This window comes from Urocitellus parryii, chromosome 11, assembly GCF_045843805.1.
Source record: "Urocitellus parryii isolate mUroPar1 chromosome 11, mUroPar1.hap1, whole genome shotgun sequence".
Classification (NCBI taxonomy): domain Eukaryota; kingdom Metazoa; phylum Chordata; class Mammalia; order Rodentia; family Sciuridae; genus Urocitellus; species Urocitellus parryii.
In genome coordinates this window covers 64,898,246-64,924,697 of record NC_135541.1, presented here as the reverse complement: position 1 = coordinate 64,924,697, position 26,452 = coordinate 64,898,246, and the positions used below count along the sequence as shown (strand labels likewise).

At 38.7% G+C, this 26,452-nt stretch overlaps 1 protein-coding gene across 1 annotated transcript in view; it reads left to right on the top strand.

Moving 5' to 3' along the window:
• The window catches only part of Lpar3 (lysophosphatidic acid receptor 3), a 47,198-nt gene extending 23,086 nt beyond the window's left edge, over positions 1-24,112 (top strand). The window contains exon 2 of the mRNA XM_026406175.2: positions 23,784-24,112. Within this exon, the coding sequence (XP_026261960.1) occupies positions 23,784-24,112 (329 nt within the window). The remainder of the gene's footprint in view (positions 1-23,783) is intronic.
• Positions 24,113-26,452: the final 2,340 nt, after the last annotated feature.

The following is a 26,452-nucleotide window of genomic DNA, read 5'->3' as shown; positions in this document are numbered from 1 at the left end:
GGAATAAGATTAGGAGTCTCCCCTGTGTAATTGTATAGATGAGGATGTGAGTGTGGTTAATGGAGGAGTATGCAGAGAGCAGTCGTTACCCTAGAAGTGGGGATCTTTGACTTGTAGGTGCTCATTTTCATCTCAAAACATGGAGCTGTACCCACTGAAAACCTGACAATGCAGAGACAGAAACTTGGAGACTAACATTGCCTAGAATCTTCATGGAGGCTTCATCCTCTCAAGGACAAATTCCTTTTTACTGAAATCCAAAAACTCTCCGGAGTTGTAGTAGCAACGGGGTTTTGTTTTTCAAAAGGCTTTGATTAAATTAATGAGTATATTAAAAACCATGTTACCTAGGGTTGTCCTTGAAAATCTCTTAGGTAAATATTTTCATGATTTTGCTAACATTTTAAGCAGGTCTTAATATGTATCATAAAAAAATGGAAAAGGATGCTTCAGAATTCATGTTTGATCTGTGATCTAGGACAAAAAAGATGTGAACCTCAGTAAATGCTGTATTATTTTCATAGAACAACTGTTCAGGACTGAGGGCCTGGGTTCCATTTATAGTACAAGTTTTGGTTATCATTTCTTCACAAGTAAGTTGGAATGTGTCACAGACATGAAGACAAAGTCTTTGGATTGCTCAGAGGAGGGTCAACTCAAATCTTTCAGATTTCTGTGTCTCCTTTGGTGAGAACCAGTCACTACTATCAGAAAGAGAAGTCTCCATTCCAGTAAAAGACAGTGTCCCCAACAAGCGATCCAGTATTTAATTACTCCCCCAAACCCTGGCACACAGTTGTTGACTCCTTTGGTTATATCTTTTCTTAAACCAAATTATTGTTTTAATGAGACATCTGCTTTACTTTGAAGAGTATACCACTAAATCCTCTGTTGAGGTCTGAGGTCTCAAATTGTTCTGAAAATTTCCCCAGAGATGAAACTTCATTGGTCCTGAACATTCTCACAAACCTAAGGAAACATTTCCTTATAAGTTTCTTGTTAATTTTGTTCTTATGTGTAGGAGTTTATCTTTCGTATGAGTAAGTGGTGTGTTTGCGCTGAATGATACTTCTAGATCATTGCCTCTTTAGAGTTTGTTAGGATCCTACTCATTCATCTGCTGTTTGTTGTTGTTTCAAAAGTCTACTGATAAGGTATTTTGTAAGGAATCCTTAGGCTAAGTATTTGATGTTTTGTAACAAATCTTCGGGTGATGATATTTAATTCTAGGACCAGCATATATTTGAGGATTGTCACTTTATCTCTGTTATTCTTCTTGCCTGTAAAACTGAGCTAATGATATTCATTCCATTTAACAAGTGCTTTTTAGTTTCTTCATTATCATTAAATGCCTATAATAGCATAGCAAACACTTACATAATCCTTGCTATATGCCAGGCACTTAACTAAGCACTCCACAGATATTTACCCATTTAGTTCTTCTCTGAAGTACAGATTATCATTATCCCCATTCTAAGCAGAGAAGTCAAATAATTTGCTCAAGGTCACACAGTCAGTATTGGAAGAGCTGAGATTTGAATACAAACACGTTGGTGCCAGAGTATGCTCCTAACACACCATATTGCAGTGTGTTGTTATCATTTATTTATTTATTTCACAAACATTCATTAAGCTCCATCTATGAAGCTACCAAGAATCAGACTTGTCTTTTCCCTTAAGGACTTACAGTCCATGGTAAAGAAAATTGTGAAAACAACAATGAACTATGGAAGTTCTATGATCAACAATGAACTCTGGAAGCACACAGAAGGAGCACCCCTGATTAGAGATCTCACACAAGCTTCCCAGACCAAGTGTCACCTAAACTGCCTAGATATCCTCATTTGTAAAAGGGTAACATGGTCATAATACTTCAAAGCATAGATGTAAGGACTAAATAACCAACTGTACAAAACTTTTTTCAATGGGACACCCCACAGTAAGCTACTATTTTTATTAAACCGAGTGGTTTAATAATGGCCAGACCAGGACATTGCAAATAACATAGAAGACAGGTCTAAGGGTGAAAAGGGGGTTACTCAGAGGAGCAAGCAGGCTGGTGGGTCAATCCATTGGAGCAAAGTCATGAAGACCTGCCTGCCAGATTGTGGACTGTTGGTCTTTTCTAGAAGACTTCTCAACAGGGAAGAAGCTTTGTCAGACTTGATTTTTGTATACACTGTGAAAGGGGAGGGTGATCTGTGAATGACTCCACCATGGGTTCAGGGGTTCATACTGGCTGGTGTAGATTTCTTAGCATTCATGCTAAGACTACTGGCACAGGGTTGCTGGCAGCAGTGATCCTCCTCCTTAAACCTCCTGCCCTAAGGATCTCCTGCTTGTCCTTTAGCCTCCAGGGCCTGCCCAGGTGGGTGGTAAGTACAACTTGTATCTCCCAAAGTTGGCCTGATGCCCTCTATGCCCCAAAACATGCTAAAATGAGTGTTTTGCTGAGCTCTGGTGTTTTACAGAGATTTGTTAAATCACATCCTATTACACCAGTGGGGACCCCAGGGGCTGTCTGATTCAACCATTCAAGGAAGATATTTCACAAGTAGATGTCATAATACGGGGACCTGTGTGTATTGCAAGGATGTCATTTCTGAATCACACCATTTTTCTTCTAGCTTCAAACAACAGTCTTGTCACCGATTTTTCTGCAAATAAGGACATAAGTTTCTACACAAAAGTAGAAACCATATCCCCACTGATTTTATAGTGGCCCAGATAAGAAGTGCTATGTAGAGGAAAGTGAAGGTTGCTTACAATCTGTACAAACTCTTCTGGTCTCACTGCACTCCTGTGTCTTTATTTTGTTATCACTGTTAGCCATCCTTTTTAGTGTCCGCAAACTGATGTACTATTTGTGAAATATCTTCCTTGAACCAGACAGCCCCTGGGATCCCCACTGGTGTAATAGGATGTGATTTAACAAATCTCCATAGAACACCATCCTTGCTAATCCCCATGTGATAGACATCATTATCCAAAGTACATGTATGAAGACACAAATTGGCTGTCAAAATACTTTTTATACAAAGAGAGATATGAAAAATTGTGGTATATATGTGTAATAAGAATTATAATGCATTCAGCTATCATTTAAAAAAAATTTTTTTGTTGTAATTGAACACAATATCTCTATTTTATTTATTTATGTGGTGCTGAGGATGGAACCCAGGGCCTCACACGTGCGAGGGGAGCTCTCTACCGCTGAGCCACAACCCCAGCCCCACAGCAGTCATTTAAAAAAATAAATAAATAAATAAATAAAATTCTGTAATCCACTAAAATGCATATATATATATATATATATATATATATATATATATATGTGTGTGTGTGTGTGTGTGTGTGTGTATACGTATATTTTTTTTATTGGTTGTTCACAACATTACAAAGCTCTTGACATATCATATTTCATACATTAGAATCAAGTGGGTTATGAACTCCCATTTTTACCCCAAATACAGATTGCAGAATCACATCGGTTGTATACGTATATTATATATAAATATATACACATATACACACACACACACAAAATACAGATTTTGCTAATGGGCCACATTTCCATGTTTATGAAGAGAAATTCCAACCTCGGTTTAACATTTCACACATCCCTCTGTTGACTCTTATCAGAGTTGATGTCATCTTGTTTCTTTCGAGAATGGAAAAAGACACCCAATCCTCCTTTCGTGAGTCCCAAACTGGCTCAGATCCTATGAGAAAGTATATTTACTGACTAGATGGGATCAGCCTAGGGGAATTTTCTTTTTCTTTAAATAATTAAAATGATGTGTTCATATCAAGATTTTTATTTCCTCTTTTCCTTTTGGCTAGAATTTTTTTCTTAAGAATATGGGGCTTTTTTTTCAGAATAGATGAGCTTTTGTTGTATTATTCACTAATAAGATTTCCTTATACCTCTGTGTATCAGTTTCCTCATCTATAAAATGAGATGATTAGAAAGCATACTCATTATTGTTACTATTGAACACAATGGTTTTAACACTTTAGTATTCTACACTGAATCCCAAAAAAGTTAATAGAAAATGAAATAAGTTATTATTCTTTCCCAGGACAGAGTGTATATTTAAATAAGGAATGCTACAGTTTTGAACAATAGAACTTTAATTTTTACATTCTGACCAACATTAGAAGATTTTGAATACTTTATAAATATAAGCAGTTTTGTATAAAGTCAGAAAATGATGACATGAATGTGTATTGCTTTTCTATTTTAATATTTAAAAAAGAATCTTAACTATTCAGCAAAATTACAAAATAGATATTATTAAAGTACCACATAAGTAACATGTTAACCCAATTTACACTTTGTGTTATGGACTCTGATCAGGTAAAGAGAATCTATAGATGCTGTGTAGTGGGTGTTGAGAAGGGCTTTGGTAGTTGGACATCATGTTCTGGTGGCCGAGAAGAATTATAGGCAGGGTGATAGAACAGTCAGGATACTCATCAATAACTGAGCAATTATACCTGAAGATGACCTGAAGAGACAGGATCAAAGTCAACAAAGCAAGAATCTTAAAAGTGTGCTGGAGAACCCTGCACTTGGTAAGTATTTCCTGAGCAAAACAGCAATGATTTAGGAAAGATATATAAATAAATAAATAAATAAATAAAGCTGTGTGTGGCAAAATACATGGGAGGTAAAAAGGGGAAGAATAACATGTAATATAAGATCTTTCAAACAGCCATCAATGGAGCAGAATGATATCTCCCCCAAATGATAGCATTTTGTAAGAATAGATACGGCCATTAAGTGTGGATAAGATGCACTTCCCAACTACATGAACACAAAGATGAGAACTCCTTAACAACAGGGCATGTTTGGAGGACACCAAAGACCTCAGTGTTTCTGTCACCACAAGTACACGGGAGAGGGCTCTTATCATCTGAAAGGGAAAGGCAGTCGTGGGCATGTATAGAATTCTGGATTGGACAAGATATGATTTTGCTTTTTTTTCTGGATACAAATTAGACTGTGGTGGCTCTTAAGGCCAGTTCTGCAGCTCAGAGTTTAATAGGAATTTTGTTAGTGTAGTCAGTACCAATAGGAGCTGACTGAGGTTTTGAAGGATTCAGAACATATGAAGGAATTTGAAAAGTATCTCCAAAGAAGAAAAGATCCGAGGACACAACAATTACCTTAAAACATTTAAAGAACTGTTACTTGGAAAAATGAATTATTTTATTTCACAGGTTTGGGAGTTATAACTAGGAATAAAGGATAGAAAATAGGGGAAAATATTTTATTCCATTATCAGACTTTTCTAAAAATAGAGCTGCCTGCCTAGAGGAGTGAATGCTTCCTTGGGTGTTAAGGTGGCCGTTAGATGACCCTTGTACATAGTGTTAGTTAGCAGATTCTTTCATAGAGTGGGAGGACAGATAGACAACTTGTACAAATTCTGGCAAGCCTTAGAGTCTATGATTCTACCAAAAAATTTATTAGATTTATTAGTAAGCATTTTTTATAAGTATGGAAAAAAGATTTGAGCTCATTCGAACTAGGCATAAATACTTTAATTAGGTATGTATCATCTGCATAAAGCAAAATGATCTTTCCAAGGCCTATGAAATGCCTTTGTTCTGACTGAACTGATTAGAATTACCAAGCACACAAGATGATTCATAATATAACCTCTGTTTAGTAAAAATAGACACACAGCAGTTGCAAAATTGAGGTTCCAGGTTATAGGAATGGCACTCTTGTTCATCTGTCTGTCTTCTCATCTGCCATTAGCTCCCATCTGGTTACCCAAGGGTCAAATGCTGATCCATTAATATTCAAAGTTCTTGCACTTGGGCAGATATCTACATGTATCATTAAATCATCCATACATTCACTCATGTGATCATTCATTCGTGACTAAATATTGATCAAGTTCTTGCTGTATGGCAGGCATACTAAAAACTGGAAGTAAGAAAGTAAATTTGCTATATATGGTCCCTGTCCTTGAGACACATATGGTCCAATGGAGAAAATTGACATGAAAACTAAATAAATAAATAAATTTTTGGTTTTTAAAAAAGCAGCTTTGTTAGTTCTGTAATAGAAGTGTGCTGACTGGGTAGATTCAGCATCTGGGTCTTTTTCACATCTTTCCATTTGTACAGCTTTGTTCTAAACAACTAAATTTATTATTTTTTTAAAATCAATACCCCTCTAGGATTCCTTAGCAAGCAACAGCTAGTTTCTGCAACTCAGATAGCTCTAGATTCTTAGTATTTTTCCAGCTTTATCCAAACTCTTGAGTTTGATTTTGACCATTGTTAAAGTTGGAGAGCAGCATCAACACCAAGAACAGCCTTATATATAACTAAAAAGAAACATACACACACACACACACACACACACACACACACACACAAAGCCTCATATAAGTAAGTCACTTGGCTCTTCCAACCACCTAGCAGGTGGGCATCCTTATCATCCACAGGTGACAGCTAGGGTAGCTGAGGTACATGTGGGTTCATAGATCAAATAAACATGGGGCAGAGTTACCCATGAGCAGTGGGTAGACCCCGGGGTCTGGCTCTAGAGGCCTGGATGTTAAAACACTGCACCATATTGTGCTTCTGACCAACTGTCCTAGGTTTCCAAGTATCAGATCAAAACAGGCATCTGGGAGTAATAGTAAGAGAGCCAGGGCCACCATCACAGTTATGAGAAGAGCCAGTGCCAGATGCCACATGGAAGGGCCTTCTACCTGCCTTCTCACTCGGTCCTCTCCAGCCCTGGAGAGGGGTTTATTGACTGATGTGTGGCTGAGGAAACAAGGCTTAGAGGGTATTATCCAAGTTTACCTAACTAGTAAATCCACCAGTTATCTCTATCAGTGGGTAAAAATACCACATTAGTCACCGTACACAACAACAAACAGTTGTTTCATGAAAATAAAAAGGAACATGTTGAAAGAGGAAGTTTTGATGTGTTCTCCATGGGGAGAGGAGTCCTAAGGGACCAGAAGATGAGATTTGTGCTACTTGAGTATCAAGATGTCTTCAGCTCCATGGTTTCAGTGAGAGAGTGTCCAGACTCCCTTTGTTGAAATTAGGGTATCTGATTTGTTCCATTACCTGGGCCTATGTAGACCATCCCTAATTCAGAGAAAGACTCCCTTAAACCTTGAACAATCTCTCTCAGCATCTGTTTTTATTTCATTTAGAAGTTTCTTCTTCGTTGATTAATAGTTTGCAAAATATTTATTGTTGTTTACACATTTTGACTTACTAATCTCATTTGATTACTCGTTAAGTAATCAAATACTAGTAAAAGAAATACTAGTAAAGTAACTTTTTAAACAGAGGATTCTTTCAAACCGCAATGTACTGTGATTTCAGTGTGTTTGATTTGCCCAAATGTGGAAACAGAGGGACTGGAAGAAAAGCTCCAGTCGCTTCTGTTGAAATCATGATAAACTCTTTCAAAATGGGAGAAGCCCTGGCTTCCCAGGGACCTGGTAACAGTCTCCAGTTCCTTTGGGTGACATACGTACTGGGAGTTATCCCAGCTTGTCATTCTTATAGCACCATATGTGGTGCCCCGTCTTGAAGATGTTTGGTATATTTATATGTTTGGCCAGGGGATAGGGGACAAAACTGTGAATATTCTTCTTCCCTAATAATTCAATTCCTGTATTTCCTTCCTGATCCCCTCATGCCCTATCTTCTCCATCATGTCTTCTTCAATGGCCCCAATGTGCAATTTTTTCTTTTGAGTTCCTGACTCATCCACCCATTCTCTTCACTTAATATGTGTCATTTATTATCTTATGACAGTTATTTTCCTGTGTGAGTCCATTTTGCCCTACTAGAAGGCAAATACTGGAAGGGCAGGAATTGTCCCTTACATCATCTTGACTTCCCAACATGTATAACAGAGATTAAAAAATGTGTCGATAGTTATGAGAAGGAACAAGAGCAAGAAGTACTTTGGCATTTTCCATTAGTGTTCTGAAATGGGATATCATGATGGTTAGCAGTGTAGCACTGCCAGTGTGAGTACTCCTCATGGTTAAGCTCCCTGCCTACTTTCTAGAACAAAGTAATAGAAACTAAGTTCAGTCGAACCAGTAGGAACAATGTCTTAATGGGGAATAGTGTTCCCATCCAAGGGCCTAGAAGTTTCAGTCTTTCTCTAGAGGGAATTTATACCAGTACTCAATGTACCAACTCAATTATATACTTATTTGTATATAACATAAGGCTAATATATATATATATATATATTTTTATATGTTGTATAAAATGTAGATGTATTATTTAGGGTGAAGAGAGTATTCCATTATGTGTGTGTATATATGTGTGTGTGTGTGTGTGTGTGTGTGTGTGTGTATGTGTGTGTATATATATATATATATATATATATATATATATAGAGAGAGAGAGAGAGAGAGAGAGAGAGAGAGAGATTTTAATTTGTAGGTGAACACACTACCTTTATTATTTTTATATGGTGCTAAGGATCTAATCCAGTGCCTCATGCATGCTAGGCAAACATTCTACCACTGAACCACAACCCCAGCCCATCCATTGTGGGTTTTTTTTTTTTTTTTGGAGGGGGAGACCATGGTGGGGGCATACTGGGGATGGAACTCAAGGGCACTCGATCTCTGAGCCACATCCCTAGTCCTATTTTGTATTTTATTTAGAGATAGGGATCCACTGATGCTTAGGGCCTTGCTAAATTGTTAAGGCTGGCTTTGAACTTGAAATTCTCCTGCCTCAGCCTCCCAAGCCACTGGGATTATAGCCCAGCTATCCATTGTGTTTTGAGATTTGGTTTAACTTGTTTTCAAATACAGAGGCATCAAATGTATCTGGAATGGTGGGAAAGGACTGAAGGGCATTGAAGAAATAACCAAAGAGAGAGAGAGAGACAGAGAGAGAGACAGAGAGAGAGACAGAGAGAGAGAGTGAACGCCCCTGGTGGGGCCTTACACAAAGTAAGGTTCACAGTTTAGAGAATATTATTGGAAGTTTTTCTAAATATCAGTGAGGGTAAAAAGGATATAACTTGTCAAGCATAAATCAATGAATACAACCACGGCAAATGAAATCTCTCAAAGTCTGGAATTGCTTATAAAGTGATTAACTACAGGTGAGTGACTTTGAGCCACATATATCAGTGTCCTCATAACAAAAGTGTGCTTTGAATTCTGACCAACCAACTTGCCAAGGGTGGGAACAGACCTGGCTACTGGGGGAATTCATCAGGTGGGACTCCTGAAGCGCTGCAGCCCTGACTGCACCAAAAAGTGATCAGTTGATTGCTTGGGAACTGTTTTGTCTGAGGATGGTACAGTGGGGTGAGTCATTCTTGGTGGAAAACTGGCAGGGAAAACATTTTCGTTTCCATTGTGTTACCTTTGGGTATCCTCTCTGTGACATTTCAGCTTCCACGTCCTGATTCCCTGAAAACTGAGTCACCTACTAAACATCTGGCCAGATCAGGTGTGGGATTCCAAGGTGAATTTCTGCCCTTGAGGTGCTTTCCATCTAGCTGGCTACATGGGCAATAGCCCACAGATGCTTTGAAAAGGTGGCATGGGGAACATTTGACTCATCTGGGCGAGAGTGACTGGGGAAGACATCACAGAAGATGTGGCAGAGGAGCTGGCCTTTAAAGAATGAGGTCACCAGGCAGTAATAGTGGCAGAGGGAAGAATGTGAAGGAAGAATGGGAATCAGAACTCATTTGCCTCTTTCCTTCCTCCCTTTGGCCTACTCCCTATACCTAGCAAGTCCAATTGGAATCAGAAGTTGCCTTTTGAACAGAATCAGAACAACAAAAATATCCACCCAGCCACAAGAACAGACTGACCTTGACCAAGGACTTTTCTCCCAGAGAGAAAAGGGTCACTGTAGACATGGCTAGCCCCCATGAGTTGCTGTAGCCTTCGGTCTGATAGCTGTGAAGGTTTTGCAGTTCTGAGGTCTAGAACATCTCTGTCTGGTGACTTTGGTTTCAGGTTTAATTCACAGGGCAACCTTTTTTCTCTCATTTCCAGGTTCTCCTGGAACACCTCAATGGCATCTGCTTGTCATGTCTGTCCTTCCTTTCCTTTCCCTTTTATCTTATTGTCCTCTCCCTCACTTTCCATCTTCTGCTTTATTCCTTACTGTATGCTTAATCCTCTCATCCACTCTTCTCCCATATTCCTACGTCAAACTTTGGAAGTTTGCTCAGTACAAATCATGAAAATATTTCCAGATAATGTGTATTTTTCCTTTCTCTGGTTGCATAGTCACTCATCACAGTCACTTATCAGCAGGATCATGTTCTTTTTCTTGAGCATGAGCCTAATTGACAATGACTTTTCACAAATTCCTATCGGTTCAGGGCATTCATTATTACCAAATTACATTTCACAGGAGCCTCCAGAATATCTCAGCATTGAAGACAATTTTCTTCACAGCAAAAGGACCCCTGAGAAACCATTCCCTTAGTGGAATGGAAGCAGATATGATCATAAGATTTTTGGATTGTAGATGAGAGTTCAAGATCTAGGTTTGTAAAACAATCGGTACTTCCCACATTCCCTTAAGCATGAGGCTCTCTTGGGGCACTCGTTAAACATTCTTACTCTTGGGCCTCACTCCAGATTCATGAAATCAGAATTTTCAGAGGAGGACTCAGTGGGACTGAACACATGGGAAGTGCCTGTAGGTGAAATAAATGGGCAAAGTCCCCACTTTCAAGTTTACTTTGCAACTGGGGTGCTGACAATAAATCACTCAACCAACCAACCCATAAACAAAATAACTGCCTAGAGTAATACAAAGAAACCAAACAGAATAATGTTTAGGGGATTGATTGGACTGGATACTACTTTATTTGACACAAAATAAACCTCTCCAAAGAGGCAAATTTATATCTGAACTTTGAAAAGTTGCCAATGAAGTCAGAAACTGACTGGGAGAGAGCTGGTGTCTGTCTTGTTTTCTTGTGTCCTGAACAATTAGCACTAATGTTGGCCTCTTGTAGAGGCTCATTAAATATCTGTTAGGTAATGCATGAAATCCTTAGATGGCAATGTTGTACCCAGGTTCTGAACAATGGAAGCAAGTGAGTTTCGTTTAAGTTTGACGGAGTTACCTAGTTAGGTGGGGTTGCTATCACAAATAGGATACAATCAGAATTCCCGAAGAAAAACAGAAGATGAAGAAAAGTGAATAAATAAGAACATCTGAGAAGAATAGGTGGTGGAGAAGGCAGTAGGACAGCTAAGGAGTTGAGGCAAGAGATTGGGAAAGCAGTCAGTAGGCATACCTCTGGCATTACATGCTGCCCGCTAAGAAGTTAATCAGTGATTGTGGCCATATTCTTGGGACTGAGTACTGTGCTCTTATTAGCATTGCTTTGTATATTACAAAGTTAACTTAGAAAAATAAGTCCTTAGAAAACAAAGATGAAGTTACATTACATTCCTTTGAAGCAAATTAGGATAAATACTATTACTACTAGCTTCGGGAAATGTCAGATATGATCGGAAGTAACAAGTGGGAGGTATTCAATAGAATTTGAATGGTCCTTTGAATCATACCCCTGCTGAGTTAAAAGTATAGGTCCTTGTTATTTGGATTCACCCCCCCCCCAGTGCGCGCGCATGCGCGCGCACACACACACACACACCTCTTGGCAACAAAAAGTATTAAAAAGCAAAATGAAAGTTATTGGAGAAGCTGGTTATTTAAGAATTAGTAGCGGGTGTACTTACAACAGGCTATCTACATCTGTGTGTGTCCAGAGCTGGCTTAGCCTACATTCAAACATGTGGGCTTAAAAAAAAAAAAAAAGGTGAATATGTTTTCCTATGTTATTGTGCCAGTATCCAGAGCTCAGATGGACCTCTGGGGCTGAGCTACCAACTACTTGCTTAAGAACCTTTTTTTTTTTTTTTTCCCCTCTTGCTGTGGGGGTTGGCTGTTTTATGTTTTGTTCTGTTTTGATTTGAAGTAATAATAATTGTGATGCATTTCTTTTCCATCTTTTATGAGAGAGGGAGTATTAAAATTAACCCATAAAGAGATGGATTGTGTTTTCCTGATGCCCCTGACAATCTTCTGGCACCAGCACTCATCATGGAAAATGGTCTCCCAACACAAATAGTTGTCTTGATGTCTTTCAATATGCTTTATATATGATGTTACTCTTCAGGGCCTTATGGACTTTTTAATTGCAGTTCTTAGCTAATGTGTTTGCATTATAACCCCACAGTACCTTAGAAGTGGGCAGCAGGGCTTGTTAGAGGCACCTGGACTGCTGGATGTGGATAACTGAGAGCCAAGGAACAAGGGAAGGGAAGCTGTGGAGTGATATCACTCGCTCCAGGGATAACAGATGCTCACAGTAGTGACACAATTATCAAGAAAAGCAGACTTGTGGTCAGTAGCCTCTACTTCTCAAAGAAAAATTTTAATCTTCAATTATCTGAGAGGTGGACTTGCATGAACGATCATCCTCTGAGAGTAGATAAATGAAGGAGGCTAGCATCCCTCACACCCATAATAGGCAATCTGTGGCTTCCATCTCCCTCAGCCCTGTTTTCAGAGAATGACCAGCTATAGTTGTGCTCTTAAGGGGAGAGGAGAAGTGATCCTTCAGGACCTTTTGTCTCAATATATAATAGAGGATGTTTTTTCTTCTTCAACTTCTGTGCTTTTAGTAACTTAATGTACAACTCGTAAAAAATTTCCATTTAATAATACATTTTTCCAATTCATAATTTTTCTAATGAATAATGACAAATCTCACTTATATAATTGATTTCATAATTGGTTCTACTCTAAGGCTTATGGCATGGTTTTACCATGCAGTGATTCCTTCATACTCATGTTTTGCATTTTCCTATTTAGTGAATTAGCTGTAGACAAAATGGAGTGATCTTACCATTAAAAGATTCACTGGGAAAGGTACTCATGACCTTATAGATTCTCAATGTGGAATCAATCTTATAGTATTTCTCACAGTAGTGAGTGAAAAATTACTTATTGCCATAATGGAAACAGAAATGGTTTTAGTGAAGGTGTATTACTTCAAAGACAGATATGCTCATGACAAAAAAAATTAAGACAGTGAAAAGTGTAAAGAAGAAGATAAAAATCATTTGGATCATGCTGCTTAGAGATTGTATCTGCTAGGGTTTTTGGATATCTGTTTTGGGATCTTTTCTAAGTACACAAATATACATGAAATGTGCTTTATTAATTAATCAGTCTTTTTAATAAGTTAATAATTTATTTAGGCAGGATGCTGTCTTACTGTGCATAGTGTTTTATAGTCTGTTTTTTTGTTTTTAAATACCAATAAATTATGAACATGTTTCACATGAGTATTATTGCTTTCAACAGCTACATATTGTACCATTCTTTGGATAAATCATACATATATGTGAGTTGAGCCTTCATATGCAACACATTTTTAATCTTAGCTTTCTCAGGGCACTTAGCTACATTATAAGTACCTATATTTCTAAGGATTTTTTAAAATCTTAAAAAGAAAAAAGTACTTGGGACCTGAGAAAACAACCAGAAAAGAAAAAGGAGTTTGAAGACCTGCAGTACTCTCAGAATGTCTCTGACCTAAAAATCTTAACCAACGTTCTTGTTGAATTTTTGGTCAACATTTCATCAGAAATGACAAATGTGGAATTTATAAAGTGAGTTAGTAGATATTCTCCAGACTATCTGTAAAAATTGTACCTTTTTCTTTTTGAGATACAGCTACTGAGCACGACTTAGCTATTATGTATAATATATGTAAAAATAATTAATATTTTTATATGAAATACCTATGAGCTATTGAGTAGTAATGTTACCATTAGCACAAAATCATTGCATTGGATGACTTCAGGGGCAGCAGCATCATTGTATTTTCTGTGAATGACATTTTCTGGAATAATACAGTGCACACCTTATGAAGCCTTACCCATGAGTGATGTGATGTCCATATGGTGTGTATTTGCAGGCTTTTGCATTTAATAGCCTGTGGGGTTCTGTTAGTACTTAGCCTGGTTGCTTTGTAACTTTTTCTGTTCATTCATTTGTTCCTTTACTCATTGTCAGATATTTCCGAGTACTCACTGTAAGGGGGAATTGGGATCCTGAGGGCTTGCCCATGTCTCTGATGGCCAACACAGGCCAGGCCCTGCCTCTTTGACTTTTCTTTGTTTGAGTTAAAAATTTCTTAGAGTCATTATCAAGCCTGGAAATATTTTGTTTAAAGATGTACTTGAAAGCAGAGGGAGCAATTAAACATAATGAAATGGACTTGAGACGACATAGTAGAGCAGAGAGAAGTCCAGTCCTAGGGAAGGAGCCACAGTTCATGACCAGAGGTATTCTTAACATTTCTACCCATTTGAAAACTCACGTGGTGGTGACCCCTACAGAGGACATTCATTATAATGGAGACCATTAGGCCCTGTACTGACAGCACCTTGTATACACCCAGCACAATAATCCCATATCCTCTACTCTTTGTCTTGATGTTACCAGTGATGAGCAGTGTCTGACACTGAACAAATGTTCACTGTATGTTAAATAAATATCAAATATCTGGTGGTCCATCAAGACAACAGTTTCTTCTGGAATCACATGATATGCGTCTTAAATTTAACACAAAATTATTTTGCCGGGCACCATGCAGAGAATCCATTTTTGCCTTTTTATTCAGTTGCTTGGACTATGTATCCACGATGATTAAAGGAAATCATGGACTGTAGGAGTCAGAAGGAGCCTTACAGGTTACTCTTTTCCAATCCCATTAATATACCGATGAAGAAACTGGAAGATTTAAAAAAAATCATACTGTAGTTTTAAGTCTGGACTTGAATCAAGATCCTTTACTCCTTTTTTCAACAAGAATTTATTAAGTACCTAGAGGATGTGTGGCACTTGGCTAACCACTGGGTGTCCCAAGTCGAATAAGATACAAAAAGAATCTTCCCCAAGGTTCTCAGTCTAGTAGGGCAGCCAAATGAATACAGAAACAGAAGAATGTAATAAATTTTTTGTGTGTGCATGTGCTATGGGTTGAACATCCCCCGCAAAACTCATGCTGAACTTGAATCACCACTGTACCAGGATTAAGAGGTAGGACCTTTAAGGGGTAATTATGTTAGGAGGGCTCTGTCATCAGGTTATGGTTTGGATATGAGGTGTCCCCCAAAAGTCCTGTGTAAATGCAGGAATGTCCAGAAATGAAATTATTAGATTATGGGAACTGTGACCCAATCAGTGGATTAATCCATTTGATGGATTAGTAATTTGACTAGATGACTGGTTGGTAACTATAAGCATGGCTGGAGGAGGTGGATCACTGGGGGTGGGGTGGGGGGTGTCCTGGGAGGGTTCATCTGCCCTGTGGCCCTCTCCTTTTGTTCTCTCTGCTTCCTGGAGGGTGGGAAGCATCTTTCCTCTGCCACCCTTCTGCTATGATGTTCTACCTTGGACATAGAGCAACGGCATTGGCCAACCATGGACTGAGAACTCTGAAACCATGAGCCCCAAGTGAACTTTTCTTCCTTCTCAAAGTTGCTCTTACTGATGTCATTATTCCAGGAGTGGGTTAGTTATTTCAAGAGTGGATTTGGTGTGAGTCCAGCCCTGTCTTCCTGCTCTCTGTCTCATGCTTGCTTGCTTGCCCTTCTGCCATGTTATCAGGTAACACAGATGACAGTACCATGCTCCTGGACTCCCCAACCTCCAGAATCGTGAGCCAAATAAGCTTCTATTGTTGGTAATTTCCCAAGTCTGTGGCAATCATCATAACAGCAGGAAATGGTCTAAGACAGCACATGAGTGTGTTCATGCACGCAGTGAGCACACAACAGCAGCTAAAGCACTTTACCAGATCTGCTTGTAAATCATGCAAGAAGCACAGCACAGGAAGTAACCAACAGTATCTGGGCAGTCAGAACTAATGTTTTCTGGGTTGGGTTCTCTCCACCTAGTATCTCATTAAATTCTCACAAAAAAATCCTGTCAGGTCACATCATCATGCTCATCTCACAATTAAAAAAAAAAAAAAAAATCGAAGGCACAGGCAAGTGAACTGATTTGCCCTCCCTCCTAAACCAGGATTTCAACTCAGGATCCACTTGATTTCAAGCCTGTGCTTTTTACTCTAACAGAAATGTTAAGGGGATTTCATCTCAAGGACCAAGTCTATTTGATTGCTAGAGGTTGTTTGGGCCCTGAGCTATAAGAGAGTCATGAGGAGTCAGTGAGAGTGGCCATGGAGTAGGACAGGAAATGATAGCTCTCTCAGGACTTTATTTTTCCTAAGCTGTGCCATGCTGTAGTTCCTTCCAGGTTCATCTTTAACCTCAAACACTCCTCCATTTCCTACTACTTCCTGTTCCCTCTCTCTGAGTTCAGAATGGTGTTTTCAAATTTTATTTTATTACTTTATTAGTCATTTTAGTTAAACATGACAGCAGAATGTATTTTGACATACAAGTATGGAATATATCTTGTTCTAATTCAGTTCCCAGTACCTCTCCTTCTTCTTCCCGCTCCCCACCCCCTACTCCTTTCCCTCTATTGATTTTTCTGCCATTTACTGTAGTTAATTTTTTAATTAATTTCGTGTGGATTTATATGATGGTAAGATTCACCAGTTATGTCAGATATATTCCACTATCTTTTCTTTTCCTATCCCCCTCCCTTCCCTTCATTCCTCTTTATCTAGTCTACAGAATTTCTATTCTTTGCCCCACCATCTTATCTCGGATTAGCTTCCACATATCAGAGAAAGAATCTGACCTTTGTTTCAGGGAATTGGTTTATTTCACTTAGCATGATATTCTCCAGATCCATCCATTTACTGGCAAATATTATAAAGTCATTCTTTATGGCTGAGTAATACTCCATTGTATGTATATATACCACATTTTCTTTATCCATTCATCTATTGAAGGGTACCTAGGTTGGTTCCATAGCTTAGCTATTGTTAATTGTGCTGCTATAAACATTAAAGTGACTGTGTCAATGCAGTATGCTGATTTTAAAGCCTTTGGATATAAACCAAGGAGTGGGATAGCTGGGTCAAATGGTGGTTTCATTCCTAGTTTTTTGAGGAATCTTCATGCTGCTTTCTAAAGTGGTTGCACTAGTTTGCAGTCCCACTGACAATCTATGAGTGTACCCTTTTCTGTACATCCTCGCCAATATTTATTGTTACTTGTATTCATGTTACTTGCCATTCGGAATGGCATTTTGTACCATCTGCATGTCCAGAATCTGGGTGAACTTTCCTGTGCAGTACCCCATGCTATAATCCTTTCAAAATTTTCAACCCCATCAAGGGTATTCCTTTTACATTCCCCAGGGTCCTGTTCTGTGCTAATGGCGGTTCATGTGATAAAATAACACATACCTTCATTCAGTGTTAGTATTTCCAAGTGAAGTGCAACAGAGGTGTTCCTAATCCAAAGGAATGACTGCACAAGGAGGCACTTGAGCTTGCGGGTAGGGATCTGTCATTCTTTAAGGCAAACAGCTGCTGCTCTGCCAATTCATGCAGCGGACCTCACACCTTTTCTTGGAAGCTGGAGAGCCCTTGATAGAATAGTTAGTGCGATGCTGAGTGTTGTTGGTCAATCCATACGATGCTTAAAGTAGAATCTGGAGGTGGAGATGGTGTTTTCTTATTTATACAGTTTATGGTTTCCAGCTGTTGTCTAGAATTAAAACTAGAATTAGATCTTAGCTGTGGTTTAGGCTGTCATGCCTCTGCTTTAACCTTTACCTCATAACCTCTTGGCATCAAGATTTTCAATTTTCCAAAGCTGGCCACAAATTTAAAACAAGTGTCTAAAACAGGTTGTTGGAATCAAAAGACCCACCCAACAGTCATAACAATGGTGTCAAATGAATTATTTGTGGAAAGTTTAACTGCTCATCATCTATCTCAATACCTTAGTGTTTTCTTGTCTTCTGAAATAAAAATAAGTCAGATTTACTAAAAGTATACATTTTCATATTATGAAAATTTATTCTTTCAATGATTGAACTTCTAAAATGTTGTGAATGAATGTGAATTGAATGCACATCACATCTAGATGTGTTATTTTTATTTTTTTAATTAAAAAAATTTTAGTTGTAGATGAACACAATATCTTTATTTATTTTTATGTGGTGCTGAGGATCGAACCCAGTGCCTCACACATGCTAGGCGAGCACTCTACCACTGAGCCACAACCCTAGCCCTAGATGTATTATTTTTAAATTGAACACATTTTTTAATGTCAAAGAGCATTTTCCCTTGAATATTCTGTTAATATGACTTCCACATTATGATGCTTCCAACCCCAAACAGCTATTTACTTTAAATTTTTACTTTTAAAGTTTCTTTTCAAATAAGAACAGCACTTCCCTAGGATGAGGTTCACAACCTGATTTTTATGTAGAGCTGTAATTTTCTATTTTAGTAAATCAGACAGCCCTGTGGCTTAGTAAGTTAGTATTATTGCTTGTGCATTGCTGTTTTTTCCTGGACCAAAAACAAAGAATAACAGAGTGAACAGATTTAAAATATATCTTCCTGTTTGATGAAATTAGTAGTCCATGTGTCAAAGTGAGACTATTTTGTGTGATTGTTTTTATCATTATGGATGTTTTGTGTGCCACTCACATGTCAAGATTTTTTTTGTTGTTAATTGCATGTGTGAATTTTTAAACAAATGAAAATATGGCTACAAGTCTAACTACATGGAATAGAAAAGTATGAGTCCTGAAGATCAGGTTACATGCAACTTAAAATCCCATCTTGTGTACATCCTATCTGTCACCAAAACCCCAGGAATGCTGAACTGTCTTAAATGTATTCCAGTGAGGCCACTTCTCCCAGCTAAAGTGCTCTTCTCTCTTACTATTTCCTACACCGTGGAGGGGAGGTGTTAGCCAGGGCATTATTTGAGATTTTTGTAAACTTCCAAATTGGGGTGGGGGACATATAGATTATTTAAACTTCATATTGATTTAGAAACTTGGAAAGATCTTTTATTTCACTTGTCACCAATATTTTCATTTATAATTGTACCATCCAAAGAGTAAAATAGTCCTTAATTTGATGTGGCTGATTACTTAAATTGAAGTCATTAGAATGTCATCTCAGTACTGTAATTGAATATTCGAGTATATGATTCACTATACTTTAAAAATTAACATTGAACTCTTGTTATTGATTTTTGAAAATAGCATTCCAACTAGTTTATTTGATTATTGGCAGAAAGCTCATTTGTAGTCTAATTGGACTATTAGTGAGTCTCTTACACAGGTACTGAAAGAACATAAACCACCATTAAAATTAAAAGTAACTGTATCTGATCAATATAACTGACCTGTCACTTGGCAATGGAAGGAAGTGAGACGGCTTCATTATGAAGACATTCCCTTTGATTAGCTGGCACAGGGAAGATGATTGCTTAGTAAATATTTATTAATGGAAGGACATATGGATTCACTTGTCATCTATTGCTGGTGACTCCCAAGTCAACATTTGTGTTTAGAGCGCTGAGTTCTGATCCAGGATTCTGGCTGCTTCCTCCCCATGAAGGAGCCACAGATACCCTTAAGTGCCTGATGCCTAAAACTGAACCACTGTCGCCTTCTGAATCTAGTCCTCCTCTGTCTCCTCCACTTGGTTTTCACAGCCAGATGCCACCCAGTCACCTTAGATTCTTTCCTCCCCCTCACTTCCTAGATCCGAGTACTCATCAAGTCTTTAGTGCCTTCCTGCTTACTCCCCCCTCAAACCCATCCACTTTAGTCCATCTCAGTCACTACCTCTTCAGGTCCTCATTGGATCCCCTGGGATTTTAGCCCTTCTTTAGATGTGTTTCCCTGCCTAGACCAGGGGTTCTCAAATTTTACCATGCTATAGCATTTCCCAGGGAGCTGGTTAAAACTGGGAAATGCCCAGATCACACCTCCATCAGTTTCTCATTTGATTAGACTTGAGAGAAGGATCAGGAATCTGCATGGAAAGCGGACATCTAGGTGATTCTAACACAGGTGGGAACAGACATCTAGTTTCACATGCCTCCTGTCCACCCTGAGCATGTGAGTAAAACTTCACTTTAAAATAAAAGATTTATCCCACCCCTGATTAGAAATCTTCAAAGAACTATCATCCTGTAGCAGTAGTTTTTAGACTATGGTCAGTGGAGTTGCCAAGGATTCCTTAGAGGTATCTCAATATACATGCGTGTATGGGCGCAGCATTTGGAGTTGGAAGATAGAGGGAATTTTGCCCTGCAGGGCTTTATCCATACCCCCTTCCCCAGCTCTTTCTTTAGTCAGAGAAACCTGGCTTTTGAGTATAATGAGAGAGCTCCTTTGGGAAAAGTATTCCTCTACTTAAAACAAACAAACAGACCAAAAGTTTGTGATCTATAGAAGTAGATTTAAAACTTTTCTTTAAAAAAGAAAAAGAAAAAAAGACTCATAGTAAGAAATAGTGTACATTCTGAATCACAGACTAACACACACATTTGTGTGTGTGATGGAAACAAATTTCTTGAAGTAAACTTACAGCACCCTGATGTTTTCTGTTCTATATTGTTTCTTAAACAAAAAAAAAAAACTGCTGGTTGCAATCCACTAAATGGATTTCACAATGCATCAACTTGCTACTGAGTCTGAAAGGCCTTTGATCTAACCTTTTTCATTTGGGTTTGCTTATGAATCATGGAACACAAATATTGTCCTAATCCTATCAAGGATAGTATATAAATCATACCACCTAGAAGCTTGGGAAAGAAGTTAATTCTTTACATACACTGAAGGCATTTAGGCTTCTTCGTTCCCTGGATCAACTCCTTTTTGAAAAAGGCTCTTAGTGTCTGATCTATACAATAAATCTTAATTTTTGCATCTTGCTCACAGCGTTCTGAATTTGGCCTATGTTGACCTCTCAGACTTCATCTTACTTCCTCAATCACATACCTGGGTTAAAACCATCCTGAACTATTTGGAATTCCCCATATGCCTCATGCTGTTTCTCACCTCTGTGGTCATTTTTTTTTTTTTTTTTTTTTTTTGGTACTGGGGATTGTACTCAGGGGCACTCAACCACTGAGCCACATCCCCAGCTCTGCTTTGTATTTTTTTATTTAGAGACAGGGTCTCACTGAGTTGCTTGGCACCTCACTTTTTCTGAGGCTGGCTTTGAACTTGTGATCCTCCTGTCTCAGCCTTTCAAGCCACTGGGATTACAGGTGTGCACAATGGCTCCCAGCTCAAAAAACATTACTTTTTAATTTAATTTTTCTTTCACTTTTAAAGAGAATTTGTTTGTTCATTGATATATTTATTTATTTTTGCTGTACTAAGGTTGAGCTCCAGCATTCTAGGTAAGTGCTACACTAAGCTACATCCCCAGTCCAGAAGTTCATTTTTAGCTTTTTTTTTTTTCCTAGAATTTACTGAGAATTAGTAGGAGACCAAGTGACCTGTATCTTCCAGGATTACTCCCTCTCTCTCACACACACACTCCCCTCCTCTTTTAAGAATTAGGACAATTGCTCATTTGTGTATTTCCGACATCCTCTAAGAATTCTCCAAGATTACAGATCCCCAGAACCAAAACCATTCCTGACATTTTGTCTTTGAAAGATTTTGGGGTGAAGGCTCATACCAAAACTGACATATGGAAGAAAGCTCTAAAGAATGAACTGTTAGGTTAACTGTGCCTACCTCCAGAGATGTATTTGAGCTGAAACCTTGGCCTCTGGGTACCAGAGTGTTTCCCCAGGTGACTGTCATGGAGTGTCACTCTCAGCTCACGGCCATGTCTCTGAAGCATCTGTTCCCTAATTTAGCAGCCTGGTGTGTTGGGGCCATTCTGTCAAAGAAAACTTGTCTTTCATTGGTCTTCTGAAGCACTATGAAGACAAGATCAGCAGATTTTTATTCTCTTCTTACCCTGTATCCAGACTCTCTCCTCCCATCCTTTCCTTTCTCCTCCGCTTCCCTCCCCATTTCTTCTCCTTCTTTCCTTTTTCTGGCCAGATAATCTTTCTTTAGCGTGTCAAAGCATAACTTAGTTATGATATATGCAGCTTCATGGTCAGATGTGACATACCTCAAAAGGAACTTTAGATCCAGAAGTATCCCCATCACTCACTTTAGTAATAAGACAGTTTCTGGCCCACCACTGAGCATCCCAGCTTAGGGAAAGGAGTACAGCCTCTGGTGCTAATCCTGGGTGCAAATCCCGGCTCTGACACTTGACTCTGTGGAGGATGTCACCTAACGTCTCAGGGCCTTTGCTGCCTCGAGCATACTGGTGAGCAACATTTTCCATTATCTCTGATCCCCACAACCACCCCACATAGTTAAGTTTATCGTCTTATTTTTTTAAAGGAGAGAATGAAGACTCAGAAAAATGAAGTAATTTGCCTATGTTGGGTGGCTCATAAAGTGAGCTCATGGCATTTCCTCACCTTGTCTTGCTTCATATTCTGTCTCTTAGAAGGAAAATAAAGCAACAAGAAGAAACTGCCCAGGATTAATCCTAACCACTAAGAGTAACTAGTTGTTGCTATGGTTTTACAGAATTATCTGCTTATTCTTTGTCCGGCATTAGCATTTTAGCTCCCTGAGTACATGACCTTCACCTCCTTTGCTGTCTAGTAGAGCTCCTCACATGAATAAGCAAGTGTATTTGGAAATGACAAGGACATTGAAAGAAAGTAACCACATCACACTACTGGGGTCAGGTCACATGATGGCCAAGAGCATATCCCTTGGCAAAAGATTCCCTGCATTCAAAATTAAGTGTCCCTTAAGAGCTATTAAAACAAAGGCAAGTTACATAACTTTCCTGGTGTCTCCAATTCCCAGAGATAATAATAATGCCGACCTCATATGGTAGTCCTGAGTTAATCAAGGGAAGTCATTCACACCAGTGCTAGCTCACTGAGCACTGTACAGAGTCTAGCTGCTACTTGGTTATGAGAACCAAGTGCAGAATATTGCATCCTTGACTTATATTTTAAAAGAAAATTTTCAGGAAACTTGCAAGTAAGGTAAGAGTGCTCCAATACCTAGAGACTTAGGCTACAGGGTAAGAAGACAATAAGAATCTTCTGTTCTATTGTGGAGTCTCAAAAGCACTTTTCTACCCTCCCAGGAAAATTTTATTTCTGGCCAGATGATTAAGCAGATGACCTGTGGAGATGCCAAAAAGAATACAGTGCTTACCAAGCATTGGCATGAATCTGTAAAGAATAGCATTTTTGAACGGGTGACTTAGTTAAAACCTTAGGAGATACACCATGGATGCAATGTGTCCTATTTTCAAGAAAGCATTTAGAATGTCTGATTTAGAGAACAGCAGCAGATAGGGTTGGGTGTGTGGTCCTAGTGTTAGAGAGGCTTCCCCCCATGTCCCCCTGGAATTGAGTCTCAGTTTCCCCATCTGTCAAATGTGGATAATGATGGCATCAGCCTTCCAGTGTGGGTAGGTCAGAGAACTGCTGGAGATCATGTGAGTATAGGGCTTCCTAAGCAGGAGATTGGTGTAAGCTCTGAACAATAACAAGACCTGGGTTAGATAGTGAAACCTATATGATTGATAATCAAGGAGGTTCCCAGCTACTTGTCTCTCACAAATTCAGGTCTCAAATGCTCAGATGAAAGCTGAAAGTTTGTTTTGCAGTTGACAAATCCTTGCGGTCCCTTAGGAGAAAAGGATCCTGAATAAGTCTGAGTCCATGTTGCTTCCTCTTCTCTCCCTCTAGGGGCATTCGTGGTGTGCTGGACCCCAGGTCTGGTGGTTCTGCTCCTGGATGGCCTGAGCTGCACGCAGTGTGGCGTGCAGCATGTGAAACGCTGGTTCCTGCTGCTGGCGCTGCTTAACTCCGTCATGAACCCCATCATCTACTCCTATAAAGATGAGGACATGTACAGCACCATGAAGAAGATGATCTGCTGCTTTTCTCAGGAGAACAACCCAGAGAGGCGTCCCTCCCGCATCCCCTCTACAGTCCTCAGCAGGAGTGACACAGGCAGCCAGTATACAGAAGATAGTATTAGCCAAAGCACAGTCTGCAACAAAAACAGCTCCTAAGCTGTGGACACCTCTCCTTCAATCCAGGCCTCCCCTGGGGAAAGAGCTGTTAAGAATGGTTACCTGTCTCTAACAAAGCCCATGCACAGTGTTATTTGAGGTCTGAATTAATCACTGGTAAATTAAAAAAAAATATATATATATATATTGTTTTCCATAGTTTAAAAGCATGGGCAGGGACGAGAAGACACAATGCATTTGGTGAAAATGCACAGAAAGAGAGAAGACAGCACAGTGTCTTCCTGCTTGTCCTGTGAACTGCTCAGAACATCTAGCTGGCTGGCTGAGCATTCTGGGCTTTGCCACCACCTTGTAGCCATTCTCCCTGGGTTTTTAAAAGATGTTGTTAAAGGGCTTAAGCTGAAATAAATAATAAACGATGTTACTTGAGCCATCTTATTTAGCTGCTAGAAAAACCTACGTAGTTCTTTCTGCATGCATTTAAAATTTTCAGAAATGCTTCAGCAATTTGTATTTTTTTTTTCTTTCCTCAAAGAAACTAGGCCAGTAGCGAGGTGTTCAATAGGAATCTAAGAATAACAAATCGGTGAGAGCTGCAGGATAAACGTGACTTTGAACCAAAAGAACATTCTGAGGAAACCATTTACTTAAAAATAGCAACAAAAAGGCAAAGGTTTTAAAACCTTGTTGGAAATGGGGAAGGCTTCAGTGTGGTCCTCTACATGGGCATGCCTACAGAAGCACATCTGCTTATCATGAACTCTGTGTCTGAAGACTCCAACGACAGTGGTGGTAGAGGAAAGTCACTGGACATCTAGACTTTTCAGTCCAGGACGGTAGCTATAGAATTAACCTATTATGCTCAAAAAAAAAAAAAAAAAAAAAGAGAAAGAGAGAAATAAGTGTCCATTTAAGAGCAGACTTTTTAAGAACAGCATAGTAAAAGGTATATCAACAAGTAGGCAGAATCCCTTCCATATAGGATCAAGTACAAGCATGACTAGAGTCCTGATTTTCAGTTACTTCCACGTCGCTGTTGGCTTGTTAGATTTAGTGTGTGGAATAATTTCACATTTCATATTTTGCTCAAAGTTATCAACCTACTTCAGTACTTGTCCAACTTATGAACTGAATTTTTATCTGGGTTCTATTTTGAATTTTTCTTCTTCAAAGACTTACGTGGGCAACACGAAAAAGCAAACCAGTAAAAAATAAAAAAAGGAATATGATATGATATATAATATATAGGCTACTGACCAAGGTTTTCTGTGTAAGGCAGTTAGAACATATTCTGATTTAAAATAAGAATAACTTTAAGGCACATATTATAGTATTTATGTAGTTTGCAAAAGAAGTTTACATTTTTTTTTGCTATTGTGATGTAACATTTATGTGCAAGAACTACTTGTAATAATAGAATTTGAGAAGTAATGCTTTTAGATATAAAATAGAGAGTATTATTATTTGCAGGTGTAGATTTCATGAGCTCTGTGTTGTAAGAAGCTTATATCAAAGACACCTATAAAAATAAAATTTTAAAAAGATCTGTTCTCTCTTGTTGAGGTACATTACTGCTATGCATTTTTTTCTAAATAAAGATAAAGTTTGTGGTAACTATGGCACACATTTCTATTGCAAAAGAAAAATCAAATTTGCCATGAAGTACATACTCTGGATGTTTTATGTAAGCATTTTGAATCTACAGCTGGCCAAAGGGTGGAGAATTGAAATTGAATTCCAGTCCCCAAATAGCTACTAAGGGATCTTTAAAGGTTTTATTTTGAGGAAAGAACCATTTTTACTACCCTGCAGCCAACTGTCATATTCGGAATGGTGTCTGGAGGGGATCCAAAATGTGGAAATGCAGGGTAGATATATATAGTTTTTGTTTTTATGCACACACATATCTCAGTGATGGTACAAGAGTAGAAAAATCATGTATATTTGGAAATGACAAGTGCCAGGGGTCACAGAACTCATCGAGACCTCTCAGCAAACCTGGCCTTAATAGGAAAGAAAAAAAATTTTTAAATAATATTCTTCTGCAAATTCTAAGATCCCAAACTTATCTGTAAGTCATTAAGATAGTAATACTGAAAATGTCACCCAGAATTTATCAGATCAGCCCTTGACTTTAAACATAGGTTACTCCCTAACCAAACAAGATTTCATATTCTTCTTTTTTTTTTTTTTTTAAAGAGAGAGTGAGAGAGAGAATTTTTAATATTTATTTTTTAGTTCTCGGCGGACACAACATCTTTGTTGGTATGTGGTGCTGAGGATCGAACCCGGGTTGCACGCATGCCAGGCGAGCGTGCTACCGCTTGAGCCACATCCCCAGCCCCTCATATTCTTCTTAAAATTGCAGTACTCTCCAAG